Raw genomic sequence first — 24,908 nt, 5'->3', positions numbered from 1 at the left:
TACATTGTAGGGGGTGGATACAGCTTTATTTTATTTACTCCCTTCCCAAAGCAGCTCCAACAGCTGGCCTAGATCGGCGACCCCCTGCTAGGAGTGGAGAGCGATGCAAAGCGACTTAAGCACAATATATCAGTTCCCCCCACTTTGAAATGAGCCATAGTTAATTAAAATGATTGAGCAATTTACATTTAGCATATTTCATAGATCATTCAGTGAATAGTCAAGTAATACCTTCAAGATGAAGACCATTGTAGTAGTAGAGAGAGGGAGAGGGGGAGAGGAGAAGGAGAGAGGGTGGGACAGAGAGACAGGCAGCAAGATTGAGAGAGAAAGAGACAGACCACGTGATTGAGAGAGAGAGAGAGAGAGAGAGAGAGAGAGAGAGAGAGAGAGAGAGAGAGAGAGAGAGAGAGAGAGAGAGAGAGAGAGAGAGAGAGAGAGAGAGAGAGAGAGAGAGAGAGAGAGAGAGAGCCACCTCCCAGAGTAACAGTATTTGTGTGTTAGGACACACACACACACACACACACACACACACACACACACACACACACACACACACACACACACACACACACACACACACACACACACACACACACACACATGCCAACAAATCGGGGGAGGGGGGGGTGGCAGGCCAGTGTTTGCCTGCAGAGACAACAGCTGAAGAGCATCAGTCTATTTGTGTTGCCTGTCATTTGAGTTGAGTCTCTAAAAGGTGGTGTGGTAATTAGCAGGACAGGAGAACCACCCTTAGCACAATCAGAGGATTAAACTCCCTCATTAAATCAGTCCCACACTAACTTGCAAAATACAAACCAACAGGCCCTTGCTCTGCACTTAATATGCTATCTTAATTGTTCCATTGATGCTGGCTGGGCACAGGAAGTACGAGGAATAAACCAGAAAACGAATAATTTGGTACTAACGCCATTCTATGTGTTTGTATAGCTATGCGCCAGGACGGGGTTTCGGTTGGGGGGCAGTACTTGGTGTTGTTGCATTTCTCCCTTCGCTCCTCCTTGGTCAGACTAACAGCTTTTTTTTGTATTTTGGCGTCACTCTTGAAAGTTCGCTTTAGTCCAGTCCCCTCCCGAAGCGCAAATACCAACACACTTCAGTTTGCGCCAGACGCATCCCCAAACAGTCCGCCGCTCCCTGCGCTCCTCTGCAGAGTGGGACGACCTGCAGCAACGCACCGCCGGGCTGCCGGTGTTCGTGGATCTAACGGAGTTCTTTGAGAATTAATCCACTTGTTTAACTGGACACTTTTGTTTTATTTTAGGGTTTGTATTTAGTTGTTGAATTTTTACGAGTTTATTTTGTTTCCTCGCTTTTCTTGATTGATTTATCCCGGATCTAAAGTTATGGAATAAAAACGCAGATGTATTTTTTTAATGCATATGCTAGAATAAGTAGCCCACATGCAACTTTGATGAGGGGAGAAATCCTGGTGAAAGGAGCAGCCCCACTGGAGCGGGAAGAGACTTTGCAGGTACAGTGCCCTTGTCACCGTTGTGTTGTACCATTATGTGCATCTAGAACTCTGCTCTGCCACCGTGCTTAAAACTCTCTAACTTTAAGTAGGTTATCTGGCCACAGCTTCCAGTGTGATGGAGCTGGCCTACTTATGGTCGTGCGTGTATATGTACAGTATAATGCAGAAAACATATCGAGAACGGAGGGATAGAGATTCCGAGAGATGAGAGAGAGAGAGAGAGAGAGAGAGAGAGAGAGAGAGAGAGAGAGAGAGAGAGAGAGAGAGAGAGAGAATAACGGGGGGCGAGAAGGGGGAAGAGAGAGAGGGAGAGATAGATAACAAGAGAGAGAGAGAGAGAGATAGAAAGGGGTGGGGGTGATGCGGCTGGCAGAGGGAGAGCTAGTGCTTCAAAGTGTTGGTTTGTTTATCTGGCACTATGAACAGAGGGTGAGGGTGAATGTCGGTTTAATTAGTGGGTGTTAATCTGTAATTTGTTGGCCCACACGCTGCCCATGCCGTGTGTAAACACCCGAAAGGCGCTGGGAAGTATCCGGCAGCTGTCATAGAGTTGGTCAGTTTGATGTCTTGATCTCCTTATGTTTTTTTTACATGGTAGCCTAGGTCGTGTCATGCAGTGAGATGAAGACCAGATCTTCTGTGATGCTTAGTTGGAAAATGAGATGATTCGATATGTTTATTTCTTGTGCACATTCGTCAGCAGCATGGGCAATACAAGGAGAAATTGTGTGGCACGACTCTTCTCACGTGATGCTCTCATGGACCTGTTTCCCAGCAGAGTCCCCCCCAGTGAGCCTGAAGATGCGTGGAAGTAGGCTGGTGATGGTGGTCGTGCTGGTGATGGCGTGCTCCGTCCCAGCCGCCCAGGCCTGTCCCCGGTCCTGCAACTGTTACCAGGCCAACGAGGTCCACTGCACCTTCCGCTCCCTGCTCAGTGTGCCACAAGGCCTGCCTGCTCACACACAGCGCATCAACCTGGGGTAAGGACACACACGCGCACATGGACAGACTCACACATTCACGCATACACAACCACACACACACACACACACACACACACACACACACACACACACACACACACACACACACACACACACACACACACATGCACACAGGCACGCATCCACATCCACACAGACACACACACACACACAAGCATGCAGATGTACAGACACACGCAGGGCCGTCGGACTGCGGGGACAAAGGGGACAGTTGTGGGGGGGCCCAAGGCAGAGGGGGGGCCCATGACCAGTCTGCCCCCGGACCCCCCCCCCCGTCAACAATCGCTCCGGACCCCCCCGTCCCCCCCGTCCCCCGTCAACAACCTGGCGCAGGGGGGCCCATCAGTACCTATAGTATAGGGGCCAAGGATTTGGTGCTACGGCCCTGCACACACACACAAGCATGCACACAGACACGCATGCACAGACACGCACATGCACGCACACACTTGATGCCGGCACACGCACGCACGCAAGCACACACACACACACACACACACACACACACACACACACACACACACACACACACACACACACACACACACACACACACACTCATGCACACACACTGGTGAACACACACACTATCATGCACACGTACACATTCACCTCGACACACTCATGAAAACACACACTCTCACGTACACGCGCACACTTTTTTTATTGTTTGCCATTTGTTAATGATGTCATCAGTCAATGCAATCGTGCATCTGTTTGCTCTGATAGCTTCAACAGCATCACCAGGATCCCTGAAAACTCATTGGCTGGCCTGAAGAGGGCGGAGCTTCTGATGCTCCATAGCAACGACCTGAATCAGATTCCAGACGGGGTGTTTGGAGACATGAGATCACTACAGGTAGAGGATTAACGGCGGGTCATATGCCAGACTTTGTGCGTCATGGCTGGGGATTAAATGCAGTTTCAATGCCGCAGCGTGCAAATCATCATGAATACGTTTTATTACAGCAGCCGCTAATGCACAGACTGATATGAAATGTATCACCGCTTTCTCTCAATCAAATTCATTATCCAATTTCCAGTTTTGACTGACTTTGTGTAAGCATTTTATGGGTGATCAGCACCACTGCTTCCTGAGGTATTTACAGTAGTCGTACAGGAGGATGGCTGACATGTGTTGGATATTGCTGCAGGGTGCAGGGGATGCTACAGCAACAGGTGTGTGGGCACTCTGTTAGGAACTCCTCACATTCATGACTTAAACGCAGAAGATGCGCATTGCGGTCCGATTTGGCAGTGCAAATCAATATTGATTCATATGACAGTTTGCTATCAGCCCTTAAAGGGGAACTATGCAACTTTGGCCACTTCTTCGCTGTTTTCTTGGTTTGCGCTCGCATTGAGCTCCCCCTACAGCTTCGGAGGAGATATTTTACAACACTGTCATAACAACTCCTTGACGACCCTTCTCCATCCACTTCTACGCTAGCCATGTGCATTTGTTTTCAAAGAAGCCGGCGAATGCCTGGAGCCATGTCCAAGGTAGAGGTTCATAAAGAGTAGACAAGGTTATACATTTTCAAAGGGTGTATGTGTTACAATAAACCCATCCTTTTTTATAGTTCATGGGGAGGTGTTATATGCTAGATTAGAATTGTTTTACTTTTGTTGTTGAACAGAACGATCAGGGTAAGGGTGTTGGCCAACATAATGCATGACGATAGCATGAACAATTTGCGCAGCAATCATACATTTATGTATCTGCTCAAGTACGTCACTTGTGTACGGAATTACAGGAAAATGGATTCAGAGATCGAGACGGTATGCTGTCGCTAGTCCCCGCAGGAGAGTGGTCATAGGCAGATGCTGTGTCTGGAAGATTAGGGACACATTTATGTTTACATGTAAATGCTTGCAAATAAACATTGTAGATAAATATTATTGTATTGTTTTAAAACGTTTCCATTTTTTTAAATAACAGTTGGTTGCACCACCTTTCTTTCATTTGTTCAATAATACACACTTTGGTTAAAAAACAATGCTGTTTGCCAACGCAAAAATACAAAGCAATCTTTTTACAAACATGTTTACAAGCGGGGAACTAGACCAAAGCCGGTATAACATTGCTAAATCTATAATGGAGGTTCACGTATCATAACAGTTCTGTTGCCGACGAATATGTGCAAACTAGCAGCATTCTTGCAAGGTACTGCATTATATGGCCAGCCGGAAATATCACAAGGCTATACACTCTTAGAATAATCTGAGGCATTCGAATAGCGGTCTAGTGATCTAAATAAACAAGAACCTCGATCCTGGGTTTTACAGGAAAACAACCATGAAAACTAGGGGTGGGAATCTCTTGGCACCACACAATTCGATTTGATTCCGATTATGAGGTCAACGATTCGATTCTAAAGTGATTATCGATGCATCTTGATGCAAAATAAATTTTCATGTACATTTCCATGCGTGATTTACAAAAATATATATATACAACTGAGTTTGCTACTCAGAGTTTGCTAATCACTTCGTACTTTTGTGATGATCATTAAAGACATAAACAGATGAATTAACTTATCTAATATTTTATTAGAGAGAAAGCTTATGTCACAAATATGACTTTCTATGAACAATGCAATAATCAATGCAGCTTGCATTGATTATTGCAGGTTTCAGTTTTATTGTCTTTCTAATCTTTCTTTTCTATGTCATTAAAAAAAAAGCTGCTCTTGAATTAGAAGGAGTTCTTGTGTCTGGCTGTGAGTTTGCGTGCATGCTACACGTAGGCTGAACGCAATCGTGTCAAGACAAATCAGATTGGCCTGAGATAAATTAAATAATTTTAAAATTATTAAAATTATCCCTCTGTGGCGAACAGAATGTTGCAGCAGGCGAACAAATTAAAAATGTTTTATTTATTTTTTTAATTCAGATTATTAATTTATCTGCATGGAGAGAGAACCGTTCTAGAGAGAATCGCGATCCATCAAGAATCGATTATTTTTCCCACCCCTAATGAAAATAAACGTGTTTGGTAGCAGGTACGCTAACACCCCAGCAAGCAAGCAAACTAGAAACATACAGGGCTCACAACAAAATGGTCGAGCAAACACATTTTTACAGAGACATCAACATCAAAAAGCCACAATACAAAGAGGACAAAGTTCACCCAAGGGTACTTACAATTTCAAGAGCAACACAGCCATGGCAAGTCGGCATCCGATTTGAAGTCTTCTTTTTCTTTCAGTTCACGCTATTCCTGAGAAGCTCGCCCAACATTTACTCGTGTCTGGCCTCTCTGTCGGCCCGTCTCCCTTTTCTCTTCTTCTGTTTCTCTGACATTGTGTTTCTCTGTCTCTTTTTTAGTCGGCTGATCCGTGATGAATGTAACAATCCCTTCGCTACTTGTGTTTATATCGAGCCGGTTCCGTGTTTGTCGGTCTGTAGTGCCGTAAAGCAATTCGGTGCTTCGCAAGACACGAGACTCCTGCGAGAGTGGGCAACGGGTCGCCGGCAGAAACTTGCATATTCCCTTTTTCCGCCAAGATGCGCTAGGGGGAGTCCAAACAGTGACCAATCAACCCATAAAGTGTTATAGAACCATCACAATGTCTCTTAACCTGTTATATTAAGGTAAATTAAGCCAAAAAAGTTGCATAGTTCCCCTTTAATAGAAGAAGAATAATTGTTTTGTTAGCGCATTTTCATTCTTCTTTGAAGGCTGGCTGATGGCGACCTTGGGGTCAGAGTTGGCCTATGTAGCCTACCCCTCAGTGCGGAGCCAATGTTTATTCATCTGCATTGAAATGTGCTGATCGGCAGGGTAATTCCACATGTTGACATCCTCACATGCTACATCAGTCACCATACGTCGAATCCTGCGAGCTAAGCTGCTAGCTGAGCTTGCTTGCAGGATTCCTTTGGCACTGTATTGATGTTTTTTACATACTCTGCTGCTTCCATTCCATTTGTTGTTTTCTTAAGATTTCTCCAAGTGTGTTATGTATAAAACGGGTCCTGGGGAGAGATTATCTGGGATAAAAAGATTTTCCAAGGCTGGTTTCAGACTTCAAGAACGTAAATCTGTTGTGAGGATCGGCTTCTGTTTCTCATGATGGAACAGGTCGGAAGAGCTGCTTTTCATTAGGCTCACCGTACGTTGTGTTTACTCATAACTCCTAAATAATCAAACTTTCACCTCAGTTGTGATTATGGGAGGTATGTGCTGCCCGCCCCCACCATCCCCATTCAGATGTTAACTCTGTGTGGACAGCAGATGTGGATGTCAAAACACATTCTTCTATAGAAAACGTCTTCCAAGTCCCATATCCCCTCATCTCCTATACCGTGATGTTCCATGCTCCAGGTTCCAAGACATACAGCTGTAGACTCCCAGGCTCCTGTCCGGGACTTACTCCTGCTGTTGACTCATCCCAGCCTCCTACTCATCTTCTCCTCCTCCTTCTCTTCCTCCTCTTCTTCTCCACCTCCTCTTCTCCTCCTCCTCCACCTTGTTCTTCTCCAGGTGCTGAAGCTGAGCTACAACAAGCTGGAGGAGATCTCCTCCTCAGCCTTCTCTGGCCTGACTTCCCTGCTGCGCCTGCACTTGGACCACAACCTCCTCAGGCACCTCCATCCGCGGGCTCTGCTGCAGCTGCCCAGCCTGCGGCTTCTCCGCCTGCAGGGCAACCGGCTGCACCAGCTCCATCCCCGCAGCCTGTGCACCCTCTCCCTGCTCAACACATACTACTACTCCACCCTCAGGCAGGTGCCAATCAAATGCCCTATGAGATCCTATTGATGGTTGCATTCGTCCATTTTCTTTGGCGTCAGCCACCATTAGCATCGATGGTGAATGCAGATGATTTCAGTGATGATTATGTTGTTTATTTGCTTCTTTCGTACTCTCCCTCCTCCAATTCACCAACGCTTCACACTCCCCTCACTGCATTTATTTCATTCACACATTCCTTTTCTTACGGCCTCCTCCTGCTCCTCCTACTCCCCCTCCTCCTCTTCCTCCTCCTCCTCCCCCTCCTCCTCCATTTCCTCCTGCTCCTCATCCTGTCTCCCCTCTAACAGACATCTAGATCTGTCCAACAACAGCCTGGCCTCTCTCCCTGAACCAGCCCTCTCGATGGCGCCCCTGCTGGACACGCTGGCTCTGTATTCCAACCCCTGGCGATGTGACTGTGCCATGGCCTGGTTCCTTGGCTGGAGTCGCGCTCACCCAGGTGGGATAGCGCTCTGGTGGACGTTATGTTTTCTCCTTGGTGTTTTCTAACATGATGCCTTTCCCACGTCCTCCCTGCTGGGCTGGTGGGGCGTGTAGCGGTCCCAGCGTTTCCCAGCAGCCTGCAGGGTTACTACACAGGGCAAGATAGGGTGTCTGGCTGGGCTCGACACCCAGCAGAAAGGGTTTGGGAATCTACCAATCTACACTCTATTAATGTCTCCAGCCCCCCGTACCTGCTCCTCACTGACCTCTGTATTATTATACCGCCTCGTCTCCTTCGGTTTTCGGAGGCAATAGTGCGCACCATTCGAGCAATGTTTTTGTATGGACTTTTTCTCGTTTTGCCATCCAAATTGATATTCTTTATTTTTAAGTTCTTCTTTAATAGGTCATCTGTAATCAGAGTCTCGTTATAAATCTGGGATTAATCAGACTCATAATGACTAATCTTTTATTATGAGTCTGGGATTAATCGTCGTGAGAATATATTTGTCCGTTATCTTTGGTGTCAGCAACCAATAGCATCGATTAATCGGTGCTAATTCGTTCTTTTGTCTGTTATCCTCTAAAAAAGGTATTAAGTAGACAGTCAGTGTGTGACTCCCGGTGGATATTACGTTTGATCCCCAATGTTTTCTCAAGTAAGATCTTAACAAGTGTACTCAGAAATGTGTGCACTAGAAATAGTATCAGACTATCATGAAGTGTACCTAAAAATAAGCGCACTTCAATTTGAGGCACGCTTTTTTTTAGGTACACTTCATGATAATGTAATACTTGAAGCACAAATACCTTTGTGGTGGGAGTCAAACACACCAGTTATCCTCTTCACTGGCCATGGCCAGCGACGGACTGGGAAATGGCTCTGGTCTTCTGGAGCCGAGCGTGAGCATACGTTTGACGTATGTTCAAAGCAAACCCAAGGGTTAAGACTTGTATCACAAACCCCCTAACAGATACCCCAGGAAGCCCCATGCCTTTGATCTAAATGCTTATTTCTTAGTTTGTATCTTTCAAATTGGTTCATATTTTAATTTGGTGGAAGTGGAGGGGGGTAAGGGGCATAACACAGATTGCACGAGGCCCTTAATGACGTACTCACACCACTGTCAAATAGTCATATCTTACGTCAATGAAAGGCTATTGACGTGACCAGTATGGTTTAGCTAACGTCTGACCGCAGGGTGGTGGGTGAACCAGGAGGGCTGACCTCCCAGGGCTCAGAGGGCCGACCCCCTGCTGTCTGACGGCAGGGCGTCGGGTGAACCAGGAGGGCTGACCTTCAGGGCTCAGCTGGCCCCTGCTGTGTGCCCGGGGCCCAGTGCTATGCTCGGTCTGCAGGGCCCAGGTCAGGGTCCGGGGCGCTCTGAACGTTCTCCACTGGGCCACGCTTCCTACCGTCCATTATACACCACAAATTAAATACATAGTATTGTCTACTGGCCGGTTCGGCCCAAGGCTTCCAGAGCTCCTGATGGCCAGTCTGTCCCTGGACGACCCATGCCTCTTTGTAGCATAGTGGTTCCAACGGGTCTGTAATGCACCGCCAATCAGAGTGCTTGATGATCCAGCCCAGGTGCAACCACACATTCTTTGCCCTAACAATGCACACTCCTCTAGTTCTGTTTAAATGTATGCTTCATACCAGACATCAGGAATTTGGGCGCATGATAGAAAGCAGGGAGTTTTTTGTCAGTTACAAAGCACCTGAGTTTGAGATGATAATACCTTTAGCAGCAACCCTCTTGTGGTTAAACATAATCCCCTATTCCCCTCCCCCGAACTTTGTCTCCACTGTCTCAACTCTCTCTCTCTCTCTCTCTCTCTCTCTCTCTCTCTCTCTCTCTCTCTCTCTCTCTCTCTCTCTCTCTCTCTCTCTCTCTCTCATACACCCTCTGGTTGTCCTTCTCTCTCCCTCTCCCCCTCACAGACCCTCTCTGCTGTGTTGCAGCAGTGAAATCAGCGTGGAATGCGACATAAGTCTCATTGAGATGCGAGTTACACCTACCGTAACTAATTTGTTGTGACACCTCTGTATTGTGTGTTGATATGTGAATTACTGCTAATGAGTGTCTGTACAATCAAAGTGGAGTGCAAATGTCAACCACATGTACTTACTGTGAGGCATGTGACTGATGCATAGTTGATACGCAGAGTAGGTCAGGCTCCACTCATTCATCAAGCCGCTAATGGGAGCTGATACCTATGATGTGCTATAATCCATCACACATAGTTGCTATTAAGGGATGTATATCAAACAGACCTACACAATCGACCCCCTATCTAACTGTGGCTTCTCTTTTATTTCTGTTAGGATTGATGAAATGCCCTGGAGGTCCTCAGTGTCCAGTCTGTGATACGCCAGTTTATCTACAAGGGCGTGGCTTGCTCCGGCAGACCGACCTACCATGCACCTCCCCCAGCATATTCTCATCAGGAAGAGACCCCCCTTCTGCTGGGGACCCTGGGGAGATGAAAGCATTGGAATCGTTCAGAGAACCTTTAGGCAATGCTTCTTTAGGTCTATCTGACCACCAGGGGAACAGTGTTGATCTGAGCTGCAACGTTACCCACACTCTGCACTCCCCTGACATCCCACCACCAGACCTGTCTCTACCCAGTGCTGCTCCTATCCCTATGGCTCTTTCCCTCTCCCTGGAGTGTGCTGTGGAGAGAGCAGGCTATGAGAGCCTTTGGAGGATCCTGGCGTACTACAGTGAGACTGCAGTACGCCTGGAGCGGGAGATTATGCTCAGCAAACCCCCAGCATTGGCATACCGGTACAGGCAAACAGCTGAGACTGAGGGATACTACTACACCGGAGTCAAGGCTTCACTGAAGACCACACCGCACTGGATGCTACAGCCAGCGGTGAGCCTCCAGCTGAACAGAGCCCAGTCCAGCGAACGGAAGGTCCAGCTTATACTGACCACCAGGGTTTCCGTCCACCCTGACCCCATTTATCGGTCCTCATCGTCCTCTTCTTTAGCAGTAGCTGACCCTTTATCTCGTCATCCATGGGCTATGATATTAAGTTCCACAGCTCCCTCAGCATATGCAGCCGTAGCCGGCAGTAGAGTAGAGATGTCCTGCCCTCTGGTGAGCTCTGGGAACTTCACAGTACACTGGATTCTCCCGGATGGGTCCAAACTGGTCTCCCCTTACCGTAGTACTGATGATAGGGTCAGCGTATCAGATTCCGGTATACTTTTACACAGAACAGAGTCTTCAGATGCTGGCCTGTACTACTGTGTGGCCCAGGCAGGCAGTGACGTGGACGTTTTACCCCTACGGCTCGCTGTGGAGGAGTCTTCGATTGCAGCCACTGGGGAGCAAATCGGGCCCTCTGTCAAAGGGCAGGTAGGGGAGTTCGTCACTCTTCTGTGTAATGCCTCTGGTTCGCCCACTCCTCATATCAGGTGGCTGCTACCGGATGGAAATACAGTCTGGCACGGCACCACCGTACCAGGCGGAGCGAGCGTACAGTCAAATGGTAGTCTATCCCTGGCACAAGCTTCTCTAAAGGACGACGGCAGTTACCGCTGCATGGCAGTCAACCAATACGGCGCTGACTCCCTCTCCATGCGGCTGGACATTAGCGCACAAGCCGGACCGTTCAGGTCCTCTTTCCACAGAGGACCCCAGTCAGCTTCCGGCCGCTCGACTAGGATACGAGCCCCGTTGCTACGGGATACTGTTGTGGAAGATGGATCAGGGGATAATGGCGAGGAAGAGAACCCTAAGGTTCCCGCTATTAATAGGAGGCGGCCCCAGTATCCCCTCAACCGGCGCTTGCCGAGCGGTCATCCCAGAAGACGGGGGCCAATAAGGGGTGGGAAACCCCTGAGGGAAGGCGGGCCGCCGTCTCAGAGCCAACCCGGAAGAAACCGTTTTGACAGCAGACAGAGAGTCAGTGCAACCAAACAGAGGATCGACCCTAAGAAGTGGGCCGACCTATTGGCTAAGATACGCCAAAGGACCACCCTTAATAGCACAACTCCACCAACTGAAGTGGAAGAGCTTAGTCTCGAACCTGTAGACAGGAAGGAAACCAACACATTGACCAGCAGGGTTGATGGAGAGGGCACTACCGGCAGTAAAAGGGAGGAGGTTTCAAGTGACATTGACAGAGTTGTGGGTGAGGGAGGGAATAATAGAGACCGACAGCAAGGTGAAGTAGAAACCGAAGGATCAGCTTTTGAGGATGTCAGTCTTCAGGAAGAAGGCCTACATCCCATTGACCACATTATTACACAAACCCTGACAAACACCGAGATTAGAACCAACACTCTGGCTAACACGGAGACGGAGAGTGGGACGGAGCGGAACGCGCTGTCGGAAACACAAGCGAGCAACGTCAGAGAGAACAAGGCTGACACACAGACACAGTCAATACCAAAAACAGAAGTGCCGACAGCCCAAGTCACATCAAAACAAATCTCCATCACAAACGAAATAGATTTAGAAAAGCCGGATCCCAGTCCAACAAGGTTTCAAAACAACCATCATCGAGTAAATCCAGTTCCCAACACGCGGCCAGAGAGCCCCTTGGACACACGCAGACGGACCAGCCAGCGCAGGAGACCATTCACCCGGTTCAGAGTGCGACCTAAGACCCCACCCCGACCTCTTCCTGACCCCACCAGCCCGGGGTCGCAAGCTGTCACCCTCGACACTCGCTCCAACCAAATGTCTTCTTCTGCCCCCCCGACCCCCTTTGCAGTCAAAGAGACCCCAGGCTTGGACCGCATCGGGTCTGACAGCTCTCTCTCAAACAGCCTGGATGTGGATCCACCGTCTCCCACTCTGTTTGACTCTTTATCCCTCTCCCTTTCGGCCTCTCCATCCCCGTCTTACTCACCGCCTCGCTCTCCACCCCCCCAGACAGAGGAGGAGGAGGTGTGGGAGGAGGCAGACGAGGAGAGGGGTTCACCTACTGGGAAGCCCTCTGACACACTAACTCTCTCCACCGCTCTCCCGGACCTGACGCAGTACGATCGTTTACCCCCGCCGCTAGCACCAGATATCTCCCTCGCCGGGGAGATACAGACAGACGTACAAGCACAGGGACAGCCGCCCTCAGGCCCACACACTGACAGGGTCGTACCGCAGCACCCCGAAGAGATGGAGGAGCATCAGCCTTTCCCAAGCACCTTCCCCTCCCGAGTCACTTCCTCCCCACCCCCCCAGTATGTGGTCCCCAGTACTACCAAGATTACCACCGCTGCTACCACCACGAGTGCAAAAATGACACGTATTACATCAACCACTTCTGTTACAAGTATTCCGGCTGCTGTCAGTGAGTCCACTCTCTCTGCTATTTCAAGTATTAAACAGGGAGCTCCAATCCACTGGGCCAACTCACCCACCAGCACCACCACCTCCACAACTACAACAGCTAGAACCACCACATCCCCTGTTACTGAAGATACCACTGCTGTCTTCATTCCCTTAAGAACTGCATCTGTGACCAGCAAAACTACTGCTGTCGTTACAACAGCCTCCACCACCCCCTTCACCACAGTGACCGTTCAGACCCCTGCTTGCTCCACCACTTTCACCATGCCTAACCACTCAAGTATACCTCAAACCAGCATCAGCCCTGGTACCAGAGAACACTCCAGAGAGAGGCCAGGCCCAGGGCTAGTTGTTCCCAGAGAGAGGCCAAGCCAAGGGCCTGTTGATCCCAGAGAGAGGCAAAGCCCAGGGCTAGTGGATTCCAGAGAGAGGCCAAGCCCAGGGCTATTGGATCCCAGAGAGAGGCCAAGCCCAGGGCTAGTGGATCCCAAGGAGAGGACAAGCCCAGGGCTAGTGGATCCCAGAGAGGGGCCAAGCCCAGGGCTAGCTGATCCCAGAGAGAGGCCAAGCCCAGGGCTAGTTGATCCCGTTGAGAGGCCAAGCCCAGGGCTAGTTGATCCCAGAGAGAGGCAAAGCCCAGGGCTAGTGGATCCCAGAGAGGGGCCAAGCCCAGGGGTGGTTGATCCCAGAGAGAGGCCAAGCCCAGGGCCTGTTGATCCCAGCGAGAGGCCAAGCCCAGAGCTAGTGGATCCCAGAGAGAGGCCAAGCCCAGGGCTAGTGGATCCCAGAGAGAGGCCAAGTACAGGGCTAGTGGATCTCAGAGAGAGGCCAAGTCCCGGGCTAGTGGATCCCAGAGAGAGGCCAAGTACAGGGCTAGTGGATCCCAGAGAGAGGCCAGTTCCAAGCCATATCAGACCTGGACCGGACTGGAAGAGTCCTTCGGTGAACTCTATTCCGGACTCCCACAGCACCAGGGCCATTCTCCCAGCCTCGCCCATCCTGCCAGCATCACCTGTGGTGAGTTAAGTTCTCTCCGTGGGTACTGACTCGTTTTATACGTCTATTGTGTTTTGTCAGCAATACGTCATCTTTACGACACCACTGGGATGCGTGGGATTCGCTGGGCGTTGGGTCCTGTAACTGTTGCCATTTTCTGGCAAATAATTTTTATTGAGAAAAAAAACATTGTTTTCTGTAAATGACCTGCTGCTAAATCTCGGCAGATGTTTCATGGAGATCATCGTGAATTAATTTAGATGGGGTAAAAACGGGAGAAATAGAAACCATGTGTTCCATAATCAACAACATAATCCACTTGGGGGGGTTCTAATCCTAAAGGATTAAAGATAATTGGTCATTAATCCTTTTCCAGAGTTCTGCAGGAAACCCAATCCTGCCATTAGCTCCACCGCAGGTACGTCAACACAGACCCATCATGTCGTTCTAGTCCACTTGATCATAGCATACCACTGATTTCGAAAAGCACGGGCTGACATTTGATACAAATCTATAAAACATTGAACACTGGGAAATAAAAATACACAATTCATAATTTGTAATGCAAGACGAATATAGCTGGTGTCTTTGTTCAGCTCCCCAAGGTCCCGGTGGAGAGGTCCAAGCCCAGGATCTCTGACCCCCACATCCGGAGCGCCTCCGTCCCGGCCGGCAGCGTGGCCAGGCTGGACTGTGAGGCCCAGGGAGAGCCGGCCCCAACCGTCACCTGGACCAAGGTGTCTACAGGTATGACCCACACACAAACACACACAAAAGCACACATGCAGGCACGCAAGCACACATACACGCACGCGCACTCAACAACACACAAAAACACACGCAGGCGAGCACGCACACACAAACAAACACACAATTGCACACATACACACTAATGCAGACACACACACACTGACAAAGACTAACATCTTCAAGACACTTCTGACAGCAAAATATTTTATTTAAATTTAGAGCATGATCATGGGAAGACACAGGCAGCAAAGTTAGCAAGTAAAGATTGAATGAGACAAAGGGTGAACATGATTCTTAGAGGGAAACTGTCACATTGTGGATAGTTAATACAAAGGAAACAAAGCTGAGGGGCAGTGACCATTGTGTAGAGTTTAGAATTGGCCATGGCTGAAGTCAGCCATGGTGGGAGGGATCAAGTTAATTTGCGATCAACTACGGGTGAAGTGGACATGTCTGCAAGGCCGTAAGACAATTAAAGGAATACACAACAAAGAAGTCAGTCAATTGGCCTCAGTATAAGACTAATGCTGTAATCCATTTGGATGGTATGCCGGTACGTGCAAGTCGTAAGTTGCAAATCTCCCAACTTTCTTGCGTCATTTGCGGAGGCACGCCTTTTGGTGGTAGTAGCTTTCCCGTTTCTCATTGGCTAGTCATTGTTATTGTTGCTACATTAGCCTCTTTAGCAAACCAGCTTGAAAACAAACAACACAACTTTACATTGTATTGCACTCACAGTAAGAACGTGCAATGAATAAATTGGTGTCCGGCAAAAGTAGCAATGTAATCAAGTGTGTAAAAGCATTTAAAATCTACATTAAAATGACCATCATACAAATACAAAGAAAATAAATCTCTTTACGGGCGCAGCCATTTTTGTTGACGAGTAGTACGGTCGGCCTCATTGAACTCGCACTACTTTCAAAGCGACGAGATACTACGACAAAAAGGGGGCGTGCCTCAGTGAAATGCAGCAAGAGAGCTGGGAGATTTGCAACTTACGACTCGCACGTACCGGCCTACCATCCAAATAGATTACAACATTAGTGGCCACAGTGGAAATGCAAAATGCAAACTATCTCATTCCCTTTCAATTAGAGAGAGGAAGGGAGAAATCTCTAGCTCCAAGGAGAATATGAATTCCAAATTCCTTTTCAATTGACTAGTAATTATATAAACAAAGTATGTTGAATTTGTATATAATTTTATATTTAATTTACGATTAATATTACAACTCATATGTACAAAGGCATAAACAAACACACACACATGCCAGCACACACGCAAGTACAAACACACACACACACACACCCACACCCACACACCAATGATAATTGTGTTGCATGAAATATGTTCCTCTAGCTAAGCCTTCTTAATTGGGTGAACGTACTAAAAAGCCTGAGAGGTGGACTTACACTTTCACTTGGTTTCGCCATTAAAATGGCTGCTGGTGATGTCTGAAGTGCTTCATTTAAATAACAGTGCCAAAGCAACTTAACACCCACTTACACCCAACATTACACACTCACATTCGCACAATGGGGTTTTCTTCAGCGGACGTGATGGAAAATGAGAGTGAAAGGCAAAGCCTTGGAAGCATTACACGTTACACCGCGTTACACAGGCTACGATGACTTCAGCTTCCTCTGGCGACCCTCCCCACTCCTCCCTCGCTCCCGCTGTCTCCTCTTACACATCTTGTCTTCGTCTCTCTCCCGCCCTCCCTTAGAGACCGTTCCCCTCCCTCCCCCCTCTCCAACCCTGTAATAGCTCTGTTCCTGTCCTCAGGGGCGGTGATGTCAGCCCAGGCCAGAGCCCAGCGCTTCCAGGTGCTGCCCAACGGAACCTTTGTCATCCACGACGTCGGGCTGCAGGACCGGGGGACGTACATGTGCAGCGCTCACTCTTTCCTCGGTCGGGACAGGTGAGAGAATGATCATATGTCTAGGGTCATATGTAAATGGTGAATGGACTGCATTTACACAGTGCTTTTCTAACCAGTGGCATATCAAAGCATTTTACAATATTGCCAAACATTCACTCATTCACACATTCATACACAGACGGAGATGTCAGCCATGCAAGGCGACAGCCAGCTCGTCAGGAGCAGGCAGGGTGAGGCGTCCCGCTCAGGGACACCTCAACACACTAGGAGGAGCCTGGGATCTAAATAGCAACCTTCCGGTTACCTTCTGAGCCACATGCCGCCATATACAGTATGCCATACATATGTCTATGTTCATATGCCTATGTGTGAGATTGGTCACTACGGATATTCACACTTTGCTATGAATCACGGTAACCTTCATATCACGATGCTTCATGTTAAAGCAGAGCTTTGGATTGATTCAGCTCAGCTGTTGGATGTTGTATGGGAAGTATTTTGCCTAGTGACATTTAGGTGATGTAGACATGTGCAACGGTTATGATTTGGGTACAATATTATTGATTTAGTATACTCTTATCATAATTTCCTCGTGAAAGGATGCTCACAAATCTGGAGGTGTGGTCCCGCCCCCCTCGGATGAAGCTTGCCAATTACAGAGAGGCTACCATCCACCAGGGCGGGGATCTGTCTCTGGACTGCCAGGCCGACGCTGTCCCCGCCCCGCTGCTCTCCTGGGTCCTGCCTGACCGCTCTGCGCTCACCGCCAACTCCACCCACCCTCGGATGACCCTGCATCCCAACGGGACGTTGCACCTCCGGGAGGCCGCGGCCCAGGACCGGGGCGTGTACCGCTGCGTGGCGTCCAACCTGGCGGGCGCGGCCAGCGGCTCTGTGCGTCTGCACGTGTCCTCGCTGCCCCCGGCCATCCTCCAGCCCCGCGAGGAGCTGCTGGTGCTGGGCCGCGGCACGCCGCTGTACGCCCACTGCTCGGCCCGCGGCGCCCCACCCCCCACACTGCGCTGGCGGACCCCGGACGGGACCAGGGTCCGGCCCTCCCAGTTCCTCCATGGCAACCTCTTCGTGCTGCCCAACGGCACGCTGCACGTGCGCAGGCTGGGCCCGGCCGACGTGGGCGGATACGAGTGCACGGCCAGCAACGCGGTGGGCGTGGCCAGGAGGACGGTGAGCGTGAGGCTGCGAGGGGACGCCGCCCCCTCCCTCCCCCCCGAGGCGCCTCGGGACAGAGGCCAAACCTCCCTACTACTCCCTCCCCTCTCGCCTCCCTCCTCTGACCGCGGCCCCCCCACCTCGCCACAGCCACCTCCCAAGATCAACAGCGCAGCCGCCGCTCTGCCCCCCACCTCCTCCCTGGACGCAGGCCGATCCCAACCCTCCTCCTCCCACCTGTCCGAACCACCCCTGCCCCCATCCCACCGCAGAGGCTCCCTGCCACTCGGCAAAACAGAGGCCGTGCCCTCCTTCTCCGCAGGGGACCGGAGCAGAGATTCTTCTGCCCCTACCCACTCGTCGGCGCCCCTGTCTCCGCTGAGGAAGGCCCACATCGTGGACACCTCCCCCTCCGCCACCGCTGTCCATTATGGGGGTTACCTGCAGCTCCACTGCTCAGTGTCTGGTAACCCGACCCCGTCTATCATCTGGAGGACTCCTGCCCGCAAGCTTGTCGACGAGCACTTCAGGTAAAGGGTTAGGGTGTGTGTGTTTGTGTGTGTGTGTGTGTGTGTGTGTGTGTGTGTGTGTGTGTGTGTGTGTGTGTGTGTGTTTGTGTTTGTGTGTGTGTGTGCGTGTGAAAAGACTGCCTCTGTTGGGTGTGTGTGAGAGCGTGTGGTTAGAAGGTGGATAAATCAAAAAATGAATGGAATGTGTGTGTGTGTGTGTGTGTGTGTGTGTGTGTGTGTGTGTGTGTGTGTGTGTGTGTGCGTGTGCGTGTGTCTGTGTGTGTGCGAAGAGTGTAAGTGTTTATGTTTACAGCTCGTATGGTTGTGTGTGAGGGAGTGTGCGTAGAAGGTTAGGTGGATAAATCTGAAATTGAATGCAATGTGTGTGTGTGTGTTTGTGTGTGTGTTTGTCCTTGACAGCTCTGACAGGCGTATGAAGGTCCATCCCAACGGCACTCTGCTGGTCCTGGTCGTGACGGAGAAGGATGCAGGTGACTACCTCTGTATCGCCCGCAACAAGGTCGCCGACGACTACCGCCTCCTCCGCGTCACCGTGTCCACAAAGCCCGCCAAAATAGACCCCAAGCAGTCGGCCAATAAGATGGTGCCATTCGGTGGATCACTCAAAGTGAGTGGGATTTGAAGGGGGCTTGATATATTTACTAAATCTATTCATTCATATTTTATTCATTACACAATTTTCACTGAAATGATATTCAGATGAATCCATAGAATGAAAAGCGGTATTCTGTTGCACTCAAGCTCACAAGACTGTTGGTGCCATGGTGATTAATCAACCAGCTTACGAGGCTACACAGAGATTATAACCATGTGGCTCCCCAGGTGGACTGCCTGGCGTCAGGACAGCCCGACCCAGCCGTGAGCTGGAGCCTGCCCGACGGCACCATGGTGAACAGCGTGCTGCAGGGGGAGGAGCCAGGACCAGGCCGGCCGCACGGTGAGCCACTGCGGCTCACCGTGTTTGGTAATGGGACGCTGCTGGTGCCGGTGATGGGGGTGACAGAGGAGGGGGAGTACACCTGCTACGCTAAGAACAACGGAGGCCAAGACACCATGAAGGTAGTCTGCATGTTCATTAATCTTATATGATCGTAATCTATGCCATTTTATCACCGTTTCTATATAAGGGTTAGGGTGAGGAGAAAACAGGCGTTAAATCCTGTGTTTTTGCCAGCCTTTGCTTGCCTTACAGTTTGTGAACGTCGTGCTCCGAACACAGTTGCCATTGTTTTCATGATGTCAAATGGCCTGATGGCAGCGAGGTGTGTGTGGGTGTGTGGAGCTCGGTCCGGGCAGCGTTGGAGGGCGTCCGAGAGAAGGTTTAGCTTCTTTGACACTTACAGGTTTAAAGCCATAGTGTGTGGCGCATTTCATATAAAATACCGCTCTTTATTACGCTCATACTTAACGGTACTAAAAACGTACATGTTTATCTTTTTTGATCTCATACTATTTGAATTCCTGCTGAATCAGTGACTCAACTCTGATATTTTGAGGAAACACATCATTTTTCACTTACCTATCGTTAAACAGAATAGCAGCTTATCGTTCTAGAGCTTTAGAGCTACATTTTGTTTTTCTTCCATGTCACAAGCATTCAGTTTTCTTCGAGCAGAGTTCCAGAACAAAAATATCTAGATGTAGCTCTAAAACGATCAAGATGTCCTGTTTTATTTATTTTAAAGAACTCACTGTTCACAAAGAGTTGAGTGAAACCACTCAATATATCTCCTTTGGAGACGGTTATTTCCAAAAAGGTCTCCTTTGGTTTTAATGTATATCTTTTGAAGAATGAACATCAATATGAAGGTACAAGCTCCTGATTGTTTGTCGTACAATCTAAACCAGGTCAAGGTCCAGGTCATGAGGGACTCCGCACCCAGCTTCTCCGACGCCCCCGGCCGCCATGTCACCAGGGTGCGCCCGGGGGCCACCGCCGTGCTGCGCTGCCGGGTCAAAGGAGACCCCGTTCCGACTGTCACATGGTTCTCCCCCAACCACCGTGTGATCCCGCGGAGCCTGGGATCCCGCTCCTTCTCGGAACGTGTGGTGGTGGTCTCCGACGGGACCCTGGAGGTCCGCACTGCTCAGCGGGGCGACGCTGGGAACTACACCTGCCGAGCGCGCAACGCGGCCGGGGAGAGGAGCCGGATGGTGGGCCTGGAGCTGGAGGAGCTCTACTACCCCCCCAACGCCAGGGGGACCCCGAACGTCTTGGGGACGCCCAATGGCCGGGGCACCCACTGGCAGGGCAGCAGCGATGTAAACCCAGCCGGCGGTACCGGCAGCAGCAGGCCGCATGGGGACATCCATCAGTATGCTCCCACCCACGGAGCCGCTAGCCGCTTGGCTAGCAGCGGTGGAGTCAGCAGTCAGTCTAACAGTAGAGTCTTCAGCAGTCCACCCACCTCTGACATTCAACTAGCAAACACTGGCTCCAAACCACCCAGTCCGTCGGGCGACAGTGTTGGAGTGCAGGACCGGGGATCCACAGCAGAGCTGGGCCACAGGCTCAACACTGTGGGCGGGAATAACAACATAGCGATCAGACAAGGAATAGCCGGAACACAGCGGAACCAAGGGGCTGTTACAGTGAACAGCGGCCTGGCGGCGGTTGGAGGTAGCGATGGCTGGGCGGCCCGCAGCAGTCATAATGAGGTGGCGAGCGGGCGACTCGTTAATAAGACAGGCTTACTGCCTGCCCACACTGGCTCACAGCCTGCCCACACTGGCTCACAGCCTGCTTACACTGGCTGGCTCCGGGGAGGGGCTACTAGCTTTAGCAGCAGGAGCCATGCTACCAGTGGCGGTACCTCCAGCCCCAGCCACGCCACACACACGGTGAGCGGGGTCTCCTCTGTGCAGCATCGAGCGGGGAGGGGCCAGACAGTGCTGCTGCCCTGCCCATCCCACGGCTCCCCGCCCCCCCGGCTGTACTGGCTGCTCCCGGGGAACGGCGTGCTCCCGGCGCCCTACTACGGCAGCCGGCTCACCGTGCACCGTAACGGCTCCCTGGAGCTGCGAGGCCTCCGGCCCAGCGACGCCGGGAAGCTGGTCTGTGTGGTGCAGGGGGGCGGGGGGGAGACCAGGGTCCAGGTGGAGCTGTCCGTGTCCGACCCCGGGGGGCCCGGGGGGGAGCTGACCCTGCAGAGGGAGCCGGCGGTGGTTCTATCGGTGTCCCCCCACTCCGGAGACCTCCCGCGCGTCTCTCCGGGATCGGTCCGCTCCCTTCATCCCACCCCTCTGTTGCCTAAGGCGCTCCGGCCGGGGGGCCCCGTCGGGGGGATGTCCCCACAAGGAGGCTTGTTCCTGCCCTCCCTCCCTCGGCCTGCTGCTCCCGTACTGGTCCCAGCAGCGCCAGTCGCAGACAGACAAACGCCCGTTGTGAGCATCAGAACGGCCTCGTTGGTGAGCATCATCAACGGGGAGGACCTCCGCCTGTCATGCCATGCAGTGCCCGGCGCTGGGGGCATCCAGGGGTCATTCTCCTGGACCCTGCCCAGGGGTGAGGTGCTGTCCCAGGGGCAGAGCACCGGCTCTGGCCGCTACATGGTGCTTCCCGACGGAACGCTCCAGGTCCAGCAGGCGACGGTGTTCGACCGCGGGAGCTACACCTGCCGCTCCACCCCTAACGGCTCCGCCACGGCCGCCGCTGTCACGACGCCCGTGATTGTGATCGCCTACCCTCCGCGCGTCATCAAGGGCCCCCAGCCAGTCACCTACACCCGGTTTGGCGTGGCTATCGAGCTACCCTGTCTCACCATAGCAACGCCCCGGGCCGCGCTGACCTGGGAGACGCCGGACTTGACGCAGCTGAAGGTGACAGGCCAGGCTCGTATCTATGGCAACCGTTTCCTCAGCGCCCAGGGCTCGCTGGTCATCCAGAACCCGACCAGTCGAGACACGGGCTTCTACCGATGCACCGCCAAGAATGTGATGGGAGCCGACTCCAAGGCCACCTACCTGCATGTGGTTTAGCGCTGACGTGATGGGAGCCGACTCCAAGGCCAGCTACCTGCATGTGGTTCAGCGCTGACATGACACGTGCACACTGAGACCGACACTGGGACATGCCTGCACGACTGAAACTCCGAGAACGTATGAGGCCAGCAACGCATCATACATGAAGTCTGCATCGAATAGAAGCAGAAGCATTTCTGCTCACACAGAGAGAGAGAGAGAGAGAGAGAGAGAGAGAGAGAGAGAGAGAGAGAGAGAGAGAGAGAGAGAGAGAGAGAGAGAGAGAGAGAGAGAGAGAGAGAGAGAGAGAGAGAGAGAGAGAGAGAGAGAGAAATGGAGAGAAATCTCAGCTGCTTCTCTTTCTACCTGCCAGATTCCTCTATTCCCTGAAGAGTCATCTCTTCTGCCCAAATGAACTGCAAAACTCTGTGCCGTTCATGCTGTTAAACCCGCTTCAATTACTGATGTACTATTAATATATAGGTCTTTGTATTTTGTTGATGTGTGCCTTTTTGAATCTGTTGTTTTGAACAGGTTTTGTATTAGAGTTGCCTCTCTCAGGTAAACAGGGGGAGGGTATTTGTTTTTATTTTTACAGGGAGATACATTTCAGATGGTTCCACGTGAATAGGGTCTGCAGACTGCTGTACCTTCTGTATGTTATCTGGATCCACACACTGTCATTATAAAGCCAGTAAAATGTAAACTCTGAGGATCAAACCCAGGGCCAAGTAGGACATTAGTTTGGTGTGGTGCGGTACTAAATATCACAGGGATGATTCCATTGGCCAACCGGAATGGCTAATTGTGATTGAGGGTATCTATTGCAATTGCAATAGATACACATTTACTCTGAGCAAATCTGTACCATGCAATATTTCATGAAGCAGAATATGTTGTTACCGTTGTGTTGTGTTATAGCGGTCCAATACATCAGAACATCCCCCATGTCTTATTTTCTACAGTGTATTCTCCCACTCAACACAAAGCATTTCCCACTCTTCTCTCTTGGTACTGCCTATTGATTTTGCAGGGTTTTGCTTTGTTTCCAAATTAATTAAATGGTGCAGTTCACATCAGATATTACTTTCATAGAGAAACGTAGGACATAACTCCTGCATCAAATGATACTCAGCTCACCATCACCCTGTCTGGACGTGGTAATACTATTACAAAAAACAAATATATTACTATAAACACATATCACACATGCATTAATAATTCTTCAAATCACTAATGTTACACGTGGTTAACTTCACTAACCCAATTTAGAAAAGGATTCTGCTCCATAGACATGAAATAATGATATAAAACAAGTAACCCATTTAGACAAGAAGTTTGCGTAATTACATGTCAGAATAGGAAAGTACCTCCAGAATAACTTCTGGCGCGCTCTTCCTGTGACCCAGTTCACAGTTACTTTGAAGCCAGTGTGTGCCCCGGTCTCCAGTCCTTTACGTTGCAGTGTCAGACCTCCCTGTCTCCCTCTATATATAGAGCAGGCTGTTCCCATCAACACAAACACACTGCTCCAACTCTGCTCACACACACACACACACACACACACACACACACACACACACACACACACACACACACACACACACACACACACACACACACACACACACACACACACACATATACACAGACAAACACACATATACAAACATACACACAAAAACGCATGCATACATACACACACACACACACACACAAACACACACATGCACATATACACACACAAATGCACACACACATACAAATACATGCATGCATACACAGACACATACACACACACAAAAGCACACACAGTGCCCCACCACGGCCCTGTGAAGAGTTTATATTGATAGGGATTATGTGTAAATTATACTGAAGCTGGGTAAATATGCGTGCGATACCAAAACCTGGAATAATCCAGTTTAATAATCATGAAGCGCATACCAGGTCTTGTATCCATAACCCTGTTTCCTCTGTTGTTTTAAGTTATTTGTCTTTGAAAGACTGAGTAAGACAGGGAGGCTGTGGTGTTTCCACCGTGGGGGGCCAGGGGACACCACACTGCCACCTACACTTGTTTGCTTTCCTTTTATCAACTGCTTCTCTTTTTTAAATAAAATAACAAAAACGATCTGGATGAAGGCATTTGATTGTTTAATGATGCAGACAGATGTGTGTGCGAGTGTTTACCTACAAATGTACCCTAAAATACAGAGCTGAAGGAACGTGATGGGAAGAGCATATGTGGGGAAACGGATCTGGGATGTGTGCTGGTGTGTCTAGAATCACAGAGACACACAGACACAGAGACACACAGAGAGAGACAGATGCAGACAGAGAGAGACAGATACAGACAGAGACACAGCGACACAGAGACGGCTACAGACAGAGAGAGAGAGACAGACAGAGGTACAGACAGAGACACACAGAGACAGATACAGACAGAGAGACATATACAGACAGAGAGAGAGAGAGAGAGACAGATACAGAGAGACAGAGTGAGAGGGAGACAGAGAGGGAGATAAAGAGAGAGAAAGGGAGTAAGAGAGAGAGCGTTGGTTTATTATGGGAACAGAACGCCGTTATCCTCAACCTCAGCTGTCATACCAGGAAACAG

At 50.2% G+C, this 24,908-nt stretch overlaps 1 protein-coding gene across 2 annotated transcripts; it reads left to right on the top strand.

The window, feature by feature from the left end:
- Positions 1 to 725: 725 nt before the first annotated feature.
- LOC115533373 (matrix-remodeling-associated protein 5) lies at positions 726 to 23,609 on the top strand. 2 transcript variants are annotated; one of them, XM_030343883.1, is made up of 13 exons: positions 726 to 1,495; positions 2,277 to 2,478; positions 3,232 to 3,361; positions 6,992 to 7,230; positions 7,549 to 7,700; positions 10,017 to 14,017; positions 14,373 to 14,414; positions 14,593 to 14,743; positions 16,535 to 16,670; positions 17,231 to 18,331; positions 18,731 to 18,938; positions 19,154 to 19,390; positions 20,180 to 23,609. In XM_030343883.1, exons 2-13 carry the CDS (start codon positions 2,300 to 2,302, stop codon positions 22,307 to 22,309), a joined length of 8,706 nt encoding a protein of 2,901 aa, XP_030199743.1. In that variant the 5' UTR covers positions 726 to 1,495; positions 2,277 to 2,299; the 3' UTR covers positions 22,310 to 23,609. The 2 variants fall into 2 exon arrangements, with proteins under 2 accessions (XP_030199743.1, XP_030199742.1); XM_030343882.1 differs by lacking the exons at positions 726 to 1,495; positions 2,277 to 2,478; positions 3,232 to 3,361; positions 6,992 to 7,230; positions 14,373 to 14,414 and having other exon boundaries at positions 7,313 to 7,700.
- The last annotated feature ends 1,299 nt before the right edge of the window (positions 23,610 to 24,908 follow it).

Source organism: Gadus morhua, chromosome 20, assembly GCF_902167405.1.
Source record: "Gadus morhua chromosome 20, gadMor3.0, whole genome shotgun sequence".
NCBI lineage: Eukaryota > Metazoa > Chordata > Actinopteri > Gadiformes > Gadidae > Gadus > Gadus morhua.
The sequence above is the reverse complement of the archived record's forward strand: the minus strand, read 5'-3'. Positions and strand labels throughout refer to the sequence as shown.

Coding starts and splice junctions, on each gene's coding strand:
- LOC115533373 (XM_030343883.1), top strand. CDS start 2,300: ATGCGTGGAAGTAGGCTGGTGATGGTGGTCGTGCTGGTGATGGCGTGC. Junction 14,415..14,592: donor TGCCATTAGCTCCACCGCAG/GTACGTCAACAC, acceptor GTCTTTGTTCAG/CTCCCCAAGGTCCCGGTGGA. Junction 14,744..16,534: donor CTGGACCAAGGTGTCTACAG/GTATGACCCACA, acceptor TCCTGTCCTCAG/GGGCGGTGATGTCAGCCCAG.